The 14,044-nt window shown below is 46.0% G+C and overlaps 1 protein-coding gene across 1 annotated transcript; it reads left to right on the forward strand.

Annotated features, from left to right (window-relative positions):
- Positions 1-1,040: 1,040 nt before the first annotated feature.
- Positions 1,041-2,084, forward strand: LOC311226622 (putative G-protein coupled receptor 132; the record flags this gene model as incomplete). The annotated part of the gene is made up of 1 exon (XM_084312040.1): positions 1,041-2,084. One exon carries the CDS (start codon positions 1,041-1,043, stop codon positions 2,082-2,084), a length of 1,044 nt encoding a protein of 347 aa, XP_084168166.1.
- Between the last annotated feature and the right edge of the window lie 11,960 nt (positions 2,085-14,044).

Here is a 14,044-nt window from a genome sequence, read left to right on the forward strand (position 1 = left end):
ACTATGTAGGGTATTCATACTATGTAGGGTATTCATACTATGTAGGGTATTCATACTATATAAAGTATTCATACTATATAGAGTATTCATACTATGTAGGGTATTCATACTATGTAGGGTATTCATACTATATAGAGTATTCATACTATGTAGAGTATTCATACTATGTAGAGTATTCATACTATGTAGGGTATTCATACTATATAGAGTATCCATACTATATAGAGTATTCATACTAATGGGATAACTGGGGTTGCAACAAAAGTGCAACTAGGGCTAAAAAGATAATGAAATAAAATAATAATAATAATAATAAATAATATATCCTTCTTAGCAGATTTCTTAGCTTAACATCCCAGGGAACTAATGGGATAACTGGGGATGTTTTTTTTTTTTTACACACATCCGCGACCCACTCAAAATGGCCCTGCGACCCACTTTTGGGTCGCGACCCACCAGTTGAGAAACACAGAGTATTCATACTATGTAGGGTATTCATACTATGTAGAGTATTCATACTATGTAGAGTATTCATACTATGTAGGGTATTCATACTATGTAAGGTATTCATACTATATAGAGTATTCATACTACGTAGAGTATTCATACTATGTAAGGTATTCATACTATATAGAGTATTCATACTATGTAAGGTATTCATACTATGTAAGGTATTCATACTATATAGAGTATTCATACTACGTAGAGTATTCATACTATGTAAGGTATTCATACTATATAGAGTATTCATACTATGTAAGGTATTCATACTACGTAGAGTATTCATACTATGTAAGGTATTCATACTATATAGAGTATTCATACTATGTAAGGTATTCATACTATGTAGGGTATTCATACTATATAGAATAGTCATACTACGTAGAGTATCCATACTGTGAAAACTCAACATTGGAAAGTAGTGTCTTGTGTCTGTGTTCTCTTCTAAGCCTCATGCCCTCCGCAGCACACGACTACTATAACACCCGCACGATGTGACTGACCCCCCGTATCCATCTCTGTGCCCCCCTCCAGAAACCATGCATGAGCTGGCCGTGACGCAGGGCGGCATGACGGCCGCCAACAACGACAGCGTGGCCGACTGCGTGCCGCCGTACCAGGAGGACGGCGTGGCCCTGGTGGCGCTCTACAGCGTGGTGCTGCTCGTGGGCCTGCCCGCCAACCTCGCCACCGTCTACCTGACGTGGCTGCAGGTGCGCCGCAAGAACGTCCTGGGCATCTACCTGTGGAGCCTGTCGCTCTGCGACCTCATGTACCTCGGCACGCTGCCCGCCTGGGCCTACTACGTCAGCCGGGGCCACTGGTGGCCGTGGAGCTCGCTGGCCTGCAAGTGGACGGGCTACATCTTCTTCAACAACATGTACATCAGCATCTTCCTGCTCTGCTGCATCTCCAGCGACCGCTACGTGGCCGTGGTCTACGCCCTGGAGTCGCGCGGCCTGCGGCAGCAGCGGCGGGCGGCGTACGTGGCGGCGGGCATCGTGCTGACCGTGGCGCTGGGCCACATCCCCGTGTTCACCATGCCGGAGGGCGACGGCGCCGAGGGCCAGCGCCGCTGCTTCGAGCCCACCGCCGGCTCGCCCACCGTGATGGGCTTCAACTACGCCCGCTTCGTGGTGGGCTTCCTGATCCCGCTGGCCGTGTTGGTGTTCACCAACCACGGCATCCTGGCCAACGTGCGCGCCAGCACGTGGCTGCGGCCGTGCCAGAAGAGACGCGTGCGCTCCCTGGCCGTGGCGGTGGTGGCGCTCTTCCTCGTCTGCTTCGCGCCGTACCACGTCATCCTGCTGCTGCGCGCGCTGCAGTCCCACCTGCCCCCGCTGGAGGAGTGCCACTTCGAGAAGCGCATCTACACGCCGTACACCATCTCCCTGGGCCTCTCCACCTTCAACAGCGCCATCAACCCCATCCTCTACGTGCTCTCCAGCGAAAGCTTCCGCAAGGAGCTGGTCCTCGGGCGCCTGCGCTCCGCCGACAGCGGCCGGCACAAGATGCACAACTCCAAGAACTCGTCGGACGTCGTCTTGGCGGTTAACCCAGAGGGGGAAAAGGCCGGGGGCTGATGCTGTCCGGAACGCCATGGACCCCGAGAGGCTTGGGTGGCAATCCTTAAGCTTTTAACCTGTATGGAGGCCAGGACAATGAAACAGACTCGGTTTAATCTGTATAGAGGCCAGGACAATGAAACAGACTCGGTGTAACCTGTATAGAGGCCAGGACAATGAAACAGACTCTGTTGAACCTGTATAGAGGCCAGGACAATGAAACAGACTCTGTTGAACCTGTATAGAGGCCAGGACAATGAAACAGACTCTGTTGAACCTGTATAGAGGCCAGGACAATGAAACAGACTCGGTGTAACCTGTATAGAGGCCAGGACAATGAAACAGACTCTGTTGAACCTGTATAGAGGCCAGGACAATGAAACACACTCGGTTTAATCTGTATAGAGGCCAGGACAATGAAACAGACTCGGTTTAATCTGTATAGAGGCCAGGACAATGAAACAGACTCAGTTGAACCTGTATAGAGGCCAGGACAATGAAACAGACTCTGTTGAACCTGTATAGAGGCCAGGACAATTAAACAGACTCTGTTGAACCTGTATAGAGGCCAGGACAATGAAACAGACTCTGTTGGACCTGTATAGAGGCCAGGACAATGAAACAGACTTGGTTTAATCTGTATAGAGGCCAGGACAATGAAACAGACTCTGTTGAACCTGTATAGAGGCCAGGACAATGAAACAGACTCGGTTGAACCTGTATAGAGGTCAGGACAATGAAACTGACTCGGTTGAACCTGTATAGAGGCCAGGACAATGAAACAGACTCGGTTGAACCTGTATAGAGGCCAGGACAATGAAACACACTCAGTTTCCATGTAGACGGCACTCCACACACACAGCTAAAGGAGGTCAGACACAAACATCCCGTCGTCTTAATCTCGGTTTATGTTGGTGTTCATATGATGGGTTTGACAAAGGGTCCTTCGTGTCTAAATGTCTCATCTCAAGAGGACAGACTCAGCTGTGATTTTCCAAATTTAGAAATAATTTGTGTCAAAAGACGTTTCTGTATTCAGAAAAGGGCAATGTGCAAGAAGAGCCAGTCCAATTCCATCTGTGAGCAGACATTGAGTTATACTGAAGAGGATGCTACCATAAGAGCATTAAGTGCATGTTGTTAAGTAAGGGATAATGTATAGCTACGAGGTCATTGTCGCAAAATAATTGACCGACACGGAGTTTAAAATACCGAGCCGCCTCGGCGAGGTGTTTTAAACGTCAGTGAAGGTCAATTATTTTGCGACAATGATCGAGTATAGCTATACATTATCCCGCTTATTACATGGCTAACTTACTAACAATATACCTAATTCATTTTACATCGACTCGCAACACTGGTTCTGGCTCCGCTCGTCGCTCCGCCCCCTGTCATCGCCGGCAGCTTCCCCGGCAGCAGAACACCGGCAGTGTCTAATTGCACTGAAACAGTGTGTGTCAGTGGGCTTGATTGCGAACAGCTGCGCACAGCGGTCATTATTGTCCCACAGCGGTCATTATTGTCTGATAACTGACCTCTGACGCTCGCTATTGACCAATCACAAGCAAGCATTTCGGCGAATGTGAAAACGCCATGTAATAATATTTGATATTGTATTTTATAACTTAAAAGGCACACGCCACCATTATGGGGAATGTGCTTACCGTCTTCTCCGGAGTCAGACAAGAAGATAGATACCAGTTTCCTCTCTGTGCGTTCAGTAGAAAGCTATCCGGCTGCAAGCTAGCCTAGCTTAGCACAAATGAATGGACGCAGATTTGGATCAGCTAGCCAAGCTGTTGGCCAAAAACACCTCTCCCGGATGTTTAAGCCAGGCTAGTGGTAGGCTAGGATAGCTTTCTACTGAACGCACGGAGAGGAAACTAGTATCTATCTTCTCGTCTGACTCTGGAGAAGATGGGTAAGCGAATTCCCTATAATGTTGTGGAGTGTTCCTCAGTCATGTTTTGTATGTGTCGTGTTTTGGAATTGTGTCCATAAGCAATGTAAACATGTTTTTGTATCGATAATGGATCTTTGTAAACACCTGTCACATCATTTGTAAATACACCCTTTTTGTAACTTTTAAGAACAAATTCTTACATACAAAAGCAGCCTGATCAAAAAGCAAGGGCCTTTTGAGGGAAGGGGGGGAGGGGGGGGGGGGGGGGGGGGCTGTAACAAAAACAAGGTTATGTACATGCATACAAGTAAATAAAATACAAAATTACAGTAGCAATAGTATACAAGGACAACAATAAATAAGGGAGAGAGAAGGAAAGAGAGAGAGAGGGAAAAAGAGAAAGGGAGAGTGAGAACCAGAGGGAGAGAGAGAGAGAAGAAAGGGGGAGAGGGAGAGAGGTAGGTGAGGGGGCTTAGGGGGAGGAGAGAAGAGTCTGAGGGCTATGCGTGTGATTGGGAGGCAGTCAGCAGGTGCAACCATCGGTTATGATTTGTTGCAGATTTTGTTTAAAAGCAGTGAGCAATGTGAGGGCAGTGAGTTTAAGTTTTTTTTTGTAATGTGTTGCAGTCAGATGCAGCAGCAAATTGGAAGACATTGTGGCCGGAAACCGTGCAGGCTTTAGGGATGGTGAGTTTGATGAAGTTGCCGGACATTAGGTTGTGGAGACGTGCAGAAGGGAGGAGAGGTAGAGAGATGTTTTACCAAGTATGGTTTTGTAGATGACTTGAAGCCAGTGAAGAAGCCTTCTGGTGTGAAGAGATACGCGTCCAGTCCACCAGGTTATAAAGGTCACAATGGTGAGTGGTGAAGGGTGCACTAGTGACAAAACGGATGGCGGAATGATGGAGTATGTCAAGTTTTCCGAGGGCACACTGGGATACCATTCTATAGATGGTGTCGCCATAATCAAATATAGGGAGGATGGTCATCTTGACAAGAGTGTGTGTTGACAATTTTACTTTATGCAAATTAAGGCACCCCAAATCGCTGGATCTCAAACAGTGACTCAAACAGGTTGTGACCGGGGTGCAGGGTGCGAACCATGGGGGAGCTAGGGGAGCCATGGGGGAGCTAGGGGAGCCATGGGGGAGCTAGGGGAGCCATGGGGGAGCTAGGGGAGCCATGGGGGAGCTAGGGGAGCCATGGCTCCCCTAGATGAGACATCAGCTCCCCTGAAAACATGATTTGTGAATTTTTGGGGGGTCTCTAAAATACTGACAATAATTGCTATTGTCTATATCGTCATCATCGTGTATAATGCGTAAAATTTGGCTATTTTGATGTATGATTCATGATTCACCGTTGGTTCAATAGATGGTGACATGCATGCTATTCTTGCAATTACCATTCAGAGCGTGGCGGCACTGCAGCCTGCAGGCACAAATCAAACTTCACCCGCCATTTTAAAAGAAAGAAAATACAGGTATTCAGGATAATGTCGAAAGTTAAACGAAAAATCAAAGAAGTGAGCCTTCTAACCAATTTTGGTTTTACAAAGAAGGCGAAGCAGCCAATGGACTCGACTGAGCAAGAGCCGGTAGGAGGAGCATCTACTTCTTCAATCTGACTGAGCAGGAGCCGGTAGGAGGAGCATCTACTTCTTCAATCAAACACCATTTTAAATTGACTGCTGGTGACGCTAACAACCTGCAGCGGGGACGACTTATGTGACGCTAACAACCTGCTGCGGGGACGACTTCTGTGACGCTAACCACCTGCTGCGGGGACGACTTCTGTGACGCTAACAACCTGCTGCGGGGACGACTTCTGTGACGCTAACAACCTGCTGCAGGGACGACTTCTGTGACGCTAACAACCTGCTGCAGGGACGACTTCTGTGACGCTAACAACCTGCTGCGGGGACGACTTCTGTGACGCTAACCACCTGCTGCGGGGATGACTTCTGTGACGCTAACAACCTGCTGCGGGGACTACTTCTGTGACGCTAACAACCTGCTGCGGGGACGACTTCTGTGACGCTAACAACCTGCTGCGGGGACGACTTCTGTGACGCTAACAACCTGCTGCTGGGACGACTTCTGTGACGCTAACAACCTGCTGCGGGGACGACTTCTGTGACGCTAACAACCTGCAGCAGGGACGACTTCTGTGATGCTAACAACCTGCTGCAGGGACGACTTCTGTGACGCTAACAACCTGCTGCGGGGACGACTTCTGTGACGCTAACAACCTGCTGCGGGGACGACTTCTGTGACGCTAATAACCTGCTGCAGGGACGACTTCTGTGACGCTAACAACCTGCTGCGGGGACGACTTCTGTGACGCTAACAACCTGCTGCAGGGACGACTTCTGTGACGCTAACAACCTGCTGCGGGGACGACTTCTGTGACGCTAACAACCTGCTGCGGGGACGACTTCTGTGACGCTAACAACCTGCTGCGGGGACGACTTCTGTGACGCTAACAACCTGCTGCGGGGACGACTTCTGTGACGCTAACAACCTGCTGCGGGGACGACTTCTGTGACGCTAACAACCTGCTGCGGGGACGACTTCTGTGACGCTAACAACCTGCTGCGGGGACGACTTCTGTGACGCTAACAACCTGCTGCGGGGACGACTTCTGTGACGCTAACAACCTGCTGCGGGGACGACTTCTGTGACATGCAGATTTTGAGAATTGGGCAGATCTTCACCATCAGGTGAGTGGCGAGTAATGTTAATACTGTAAAAGCAGTCTGGAATAACTACCCTGCTTTAGCGCGCCACTTTAAAACAGCAAGTGAGGACGCATCTCGCAGGCAGCTGATCCCAGGCCTTTTTGTGGTCGCTTCTGTGTTAAGGTAAGACCTGCTTTTCCTAATTACAGTAACTGTATTATTATCATTATTGCTCATTTATAAAATGTCTATGGTATGATTATTGTGCGTTGGTGGTTACATGCGCAGCTGCGCTTGTCTCGTTTGTGGGTGCGTGCGGCTCTCACCCTGTCTTTTAGTACTGACCAGGGTGCCGACTGGTGTGATAATATTGCATTTGCCTATAATAATGTTAGACTCGATGTGTTTGGTCGTTGACTTGTTGTTCGGTATTGGTTCATGTTTGTTGTTTGTTTCTGTTTGTTTCTGCGTAAATAGGACTGTTGTGTGTGAATTCTAGTGTTGGATCAGAGGGGTTAATCTGAGCATGTGTATTTCAACATGTGCGTCTTCATCATGCATGCAGACACCTGTGTGGTGTGGACTATGTGTGGTTCTGTAACGTTACTCATACCTATAGCCTATGTCAGCAAGCGTCACAGTAAAGTCCTCCCTGTGAGGCACGCGCGGCGCTGCTGCTCCCCCCCCCCCCCCCCCCCAAATATAATGAGCTCCCCCGAAGACCATGGTATGGTTGGCACACTGTGGTAGGGGTCGGCCACAATCTTACCTGCACGCTTCAGAGTTCTGGAGAGGCGTACAGGTCCTGGAGAGATGGCAGATTGCAGCCGATCACCTTCTCAGCAGAGTGGATGACACGCTGCAGCCTGCCTTTGTCCTTGGCTGCAGCGTAGTGTGATGGAGGTGAGGATGGACTCAATGTACCTATAAATACTAACTAGATAGTTGATGATAAACATTTCATTTCATTATCTGAAATATTCTAAAATCTAATTGTTTTACCCCGTGCACCCCAGACACAAACTTTGGTGAACATTTTTATAATTTTCTAGAGGTTTAAATTGCTGGGGTGAAATTTACCTCAAGGAAACCAAATGTAATGTAAATTGTAAATTTGAGGATAGCAGGATGTTAAATGCACACAAGATTACTCTAGCCTTTCCTGAGCTAGACATTATCAAACAGATCTATAAGCAGATGTATGGATGTCTGGCATCTTTATGTCATGACAGCTAAAGCTTCTTTCGGTTTAGTGTCTGTGGCTGTGCAGGGATTCATGGGAAAAGAAACGGGTTGGTACGTAATGGCTGCTGGAGTTAAAATGACTTGTACCTGAGGCCTGGCTGGAGGGACGCTTACTTTAGGCAACCAACTTGCGCCTAGCCACGCCCCCGCAGCGACGCGGCAGCAGCAGAGCGGAGCGGCAGCTCGCAGAGCTCTGCCGCGGCATTATGCAGCCGTAATCCCCCCTCTTTTAACATCGACGGTTAGCTCAACTCGTTCGCCGCCTTGCTGTGGAGCCTGCGGTGCGGTTGGTGACAAGTTTGAATCATTTTTTTTTTTAACATGCATTCTTTCGCCGGTTAAGTTTAGGCATTCTTTCGGAGTTGGTTAAGGTTAGGGTTAAGTTTAGGCATTCTTTCGGAGTTGGTTAAGGTTAGGGTTAAGTTTAGGCATTTTTTCGGAGTTGGTTAAGGTTAGGGTTAAGTTTAGGCATTCTTTCGGAGTTGGTTAAGGTTAGTGTTTGTCGCAGAGCATGGCAATAGAATGCAGCCTATTTCCGCACTGCCGCTCTCTCGCGCTGCCGCGGTCACATGGGCGTCGTGGCCAATCAGAGAAACGCTGAACGCAAGTTGGTTGCCTAAAATGTTGACGCTGCCTGGACACATGACATCAGTGGTGGTCCACCCGTTACCTCTCACTTTACCATGACTGCACATAAACCTGGCACACAACATACTTGTTCACATATATCATTTTTCTTTCACTCTAAAGGAAATATGTCTCACATACAGTAGACCCCCCCAGTACTTTGTGGAGACGAAGATGGGAGGCCCGTCTGTGGACCTGATGATGAGTACCAGTCTTCTCCTCAGACATATAAAATCAGTTTTTCACATTAGGATCTAACATCCCAACAGGCCACCTTGTTTATGGTTTGATTCAGTTTTAGTAGAATGTGAAAGACATGAATGATGTGACATACTATAAAATCAGTTTATTTACAGTGCAATGAAATAGTTCTGGATTACTGTACAGTTCAAAGTAATCTTTACCTTCCGTTTGGTATCCACAGTTTAAAACCTGACAGTCTTCCCTCTTGTCTGACTGACACCCACTCTTAATGATTTATATGGTATATATCAGTAAACACAATGGGTTTGATAAGCGATTGTTATCGATTGGACCCCACAGAGATGCAAATATTCTATTAGAATCCAGGTACTTTCTGTGTGGAGTTGGCATGTTCTCCCTGTGTCTTTGTGGGTTTCCTCCAGTGGCTCCAGTTTCCTCCCCGCAACTGACTGTGGTGTTTTACAGTTCAGACAGATCTGGTACAGTAGCTCTGACTGTGGGGTTTTACAGTTCAAACATACACAGCCTCTGTCAGAGGAGAGGATAAAGGCTCTGTCGGGCAGCTGACCATATCTCCTCCATCACACACAGATGATCAGATACACATTCCACACAGGTTCAAGTTGAAGAAGTTTAATTGTACAGAATAATACAGGTACTTAAATGAATGTTCAATTCATTAAGACATTTACAGACATACAAATATACAGTACTATGAAAAAAAAAAAGCATCAAGTCATGTTTATCATTTTGGACTAAAATAGAGGAATGTTGCTCAAGGTTATAAAATGCAGTTGTGCGCACTATGAACCGGGATTTGATTGAATAAGCAACACATTTTACAATGACGGTGTGTATTGCGGTGGACAATAACAGATAATGTGAAGTTGAACACTTTGTGAGAATGGTTCATGTTTAACATAGCTTTAACATTAGTTCAACATTAATAAAGTAGTCAAAACGTGGGCCAAAATAATAGCAACTTCACATTCACATAGCGTTAGTTGGGTGTTTACAGGTAATATTAGCTAACGTGCGTTAGCTAGCTAACGTTAGGTTAGCGCAGAACTATCCCCCAGCTGCAATCCCGGAGCGTGCGTTAGCTAACGTTAGCTCACCACTAAAGCAAATTACAGACGGAAAATAGGCCCTAATGTCCAAAATAGCGAAGGTGCCCCGGCCTAAAGTACTTACATTTTCACTGAAAGACATATTTGGTTATTTTTCAACGAAGAAGAATGAATGTTAAACCAGAGCTAGAAGAATTAACTCATATTTACTCATATGCTCCACACGCATGCACAGTAGTGCAACACACGGTACAAGCCCCGACGCCCTGCCCACGCACAGCAACACACAGTACAAGCCCCGAAGCCCCGCCCACGCACAGCAACACACAGTACAAGCCATGAAGCCCCGCCCAGACATTGGGCTCTGCGGCACTGCAGATTTATGCTACTCGATAGTCGACTGGTAGTCGACTACCCCCCTGATTATTTTGGGGGGGATCATTCCATTTGGGATGTGGGGGTGCTTAATGTCTGAAGGAGTCGACTGAAGGCTTCTTGTCCTCTGCAAAAGCATGCAATTGGTCAACATCTTGATATTTGTCTAGTGTGTAAAATCCTCTTTCAGTGCCTCTGTGCCCATTTTCTTAGGCAGTTCCCTCGCTGGTATGTGCGCCATTAGCGTTAGCCACGCTTCTCTGCCTCTTTTGGAAAGAATGATAAAAAAATAAAAAATAAAATCTCTTTTTTTTTTTGCATTCGACTAAGAGGTTGGCAGTCAACTACGGCTCATTTAGATTGATTAGTCGACTAGTCGAGGTCAGCCCTAATATCCAGCGACTCTCTAGTAAGTTGATTCAGTGCTCTCTCTCTCTATCCCCGCTGCGAGGTCAATTCCTAGAGCTGTAAAAGAAATGGAATGGAATGTTTAGACTTTTTTTTACATCAGTATTGATATGGAGCCCTGACCTCGTCTAGCCCAGACCTTAGTTGGCAGTCTGTCTCCAACACATGCCATGCCACCCAATCTATACGTTACGAGGTACTGCGCCTCATTTAGAACACACACACACACACACACACACACACACACACACACACACACACACACACACACACACACACGCACACACACACACACACACACACACACACACACACGCACACGCACACACACACACGCACAAATATCTACAGGCACTAAAACGTTTGCCTGCCTCTCACCTAGTTAGGTCAAAGGCAATCAGCTAGGATACACACACACACACACACACACACACACACACACACACACACACACACACACACACACACACACACACACACACACACACACACACACAGGGGTGTAGCTCCAGATTCTGGGCCCCATGAAAGAATGTATTTGTAGGCCCCCAGTGTATGCGAGCGCGCCATTTTTTTATTGATGAAAACGCATAATATGGTTTTTACCTATACATTCGGATCAGCAGTTCAGCACCTGCACTGTTGGTGGGTGAGCCTAGTAAAGGATGTCGCATTGCGTTCATCTTCTTCAATGAATGGACCAATGCAATAGTCTACCAAAGCCCCCCCTCTCTCTCTATATATCTCACACACACACACACACACACACACACACACACACACACACACACACACACACACACACGCACACACACACACACACACACACACACTTCAGAAACAAACATAGTATCAATGAGAGCATCAATAATACACCTGAGTGATGTCTAGTAAAAATTTTTTTTTTTTTTTTTTTTTTTTTTTTTTGGGCCCCCCCTCAGTGCTGGGCCCTTGGAATCATCCTAAGCTACCCCCCCCCAGCTACGCCCCTGTGTGTGTGTGCCAACAAGGATGTGTGCGTCTTGTCTGTCTGCACCTCGGAGGGACCCGTCAGGCTCGTGGACAAAAGACCCGACAGCCTGCTGCCTGGAGCCCGCCACTAACACACGGACGGAGCTATGCACACACAGCCACACAGAAGACAAAGACAAAGACAATCGAACCTGGGTAAGAACAGATTTGGACATTAACTCATTCCGCGCCTAGAGGTCGCTGTTTACCTTGTGGTAAGAAGGCCAACCAGGGCCGGATTAACGACCGGGCCGACCGGGCCGCGGCCCGTGGGCCTCGAGTGATGAGGGGCCAAAAAAAAAAAAAAAAAAAAAAAAAAAAATATTTTTTATAACTTTAATTTTAAATTTTTTGAGGCCACTCGTCACTAGAGGCCTTTTGGAGGCCCCTCGTCACTAGAGGCCCCAAATTATTATTATTATTTTTTTTTACTTTTCTTTTCTTTTCTTTTGGAGGCCCCTCGTCACTAGAGGCCCCAAATATTTGTTTATTTCTTTTTAATTTTAATTTTAAACATTTTTGGAGGCCCCTCGTCACCCCACATTTTATTTATTTATTTTTTCTTATTTTGGAGATCGATGTCATACTGTGACACTGAATGATTGGCACTGACTGACGCTCTCTGATTGGCCACTGACATGTTTGCCCAATCGCGTGACGAGCTGTGTCTTTGCCCATTTCCTCGTCAAACAGCCTGCAAACTACCTGGCGTTCTATCGCCATGCTCTAAGACAAACTCTAACCTTAACCAACTTCGAAAGAGTGCCTAAGCTTAACCGTCGAAAGAACTTGCCGTCAGCCCGTCACGCTCTAAGACAAACTCTAACCTTAACCAACTTCGAAAGAGTGCCTAAGCTTAACCAGTGTAGAAACAGGCATCGGCCAATCAGAGAGCGTCTTGCCAGAAATGCGGCTAGGTTTAGAAATAACGCGACTAGGGGCCTCCACACTACACACTAGTACTAGTACTAAATACCTATATGTCCCTATGCCATAAATGTCATGTATGTTGTGTATGTCATAAATGTCTATATGAATTGAAAATGGGGGACCCTGATGTAAACAAGACAAATGTCTTTCTCAGGTCTGCATCCCCTGCCTTAACAATTGTGTGTATTGAGCCGTACTGTATTGTACCCATTCTGCAATCTGTTAAATAAAGTTTTCATTCATTCATTCATTCATTCATTCATTCATTCATTCATTCATTCAGTAAAAAAAATAAAAGAGATACGAAAATTAGAAATATAGGCCTCTCTCTTATACATGCCTCCTCCTAATACAAGCCTGGTATCCACTACAGTTGAAACAAATACAAGCCGGGGTTACTATTAGAGGAATTACGGTATTCTATATATTTTTTAAAGTGACATATAAAAACTCCACTGTGCGTGCGTGCACGTGTGTGTGGGGGGGCCTCCACAAGAATCTGGCCCAGGGGCCTCTGAAGTCTTAATCTGGCCTTGAGGCCAACGCTCTGTTCAATGGGGATAATGCCGGTGTTTGCGAGTGCCATTAGACAAGCAGATACATACCATACCGCACTATTAGCCTAGCTTAACGTCATTCACTGGAAGTAGGTGTGCCAGTGTAGCCTAGTTCCCAACAGTCACAAAATACACTCCAAATACAACTCCAAAACGTTCCTGTAAACATGTTGTGACCTGTGTATTTACCACGTGAAAAAAATTATAATAATAAATAAGTAGACATTTTCATTTTCTAAGCAGATATATACTCTCTGAACTATTTGTTGCTGAACCACTGCTGCCTGGGCGCAGTGATTTCATCACCTCAAAAGGCCTTTTTTCTAAAAGAAATGCCTAATGCATGCACAGAGAAGAAAAGGGTATGTATCTGCTTGTCTAACTCCAGGGTAGATGGCAAATAAGCGAATTTGGTGAATGAGGCCCATTGTTACTCAGCTGTAAGAGTTGTACCCTTCCTGCTGACTTGTCCTAAAGAACTTGTAAGTCGCTTTGGATAAAAGCGTTCAGCTAAATGACTAAATGTAATGTAATGTAAAACATTGTATCCACACCATTATCACTGCACTATACATTTGTATATTCACACTAGTGCAGGGGTGGGCAACTTTGTATATGGTGAGAGCCACTAAATTTCCACACTCAATCTGGGGGGCCGCATTGTTTATCGGCAGTCCCGCCAGTAGTACCCCATCACTCAAATAGCCCAGACTAATAGCCCAAATAGTCACAGATGTGATAAATAAGGCATATAAACTATTATAATTTGTTGTAACTTTGTTTTTATTCCATTTCAAACGCATTTAGTAATGCTTAATTTCAACTTTATGAATTTATAAATACAGCTGAATTTGAAATATATACAAAAATGACAAATTATAATTAAGGCTTCTATTAAAATAAATGTATGAACTTAAAGCCCACTGCTCAACAAACACAAAGCAGCATTCCTGCTGCATTTCACTACA

Source organism: Notolepis coatsorum (genome assembly GCF_963971535.1).
Source record: "Notolepis coatsorum genome assembly, chromosome: 4".
Classification (NCBI taxonomy): domain Eukaryota; kingdom Metazoa; phylum Chordata; class Actinopteri; order Aulopiformes; family Paralepididae; genus Notolepis; species Notolepis coatsorum.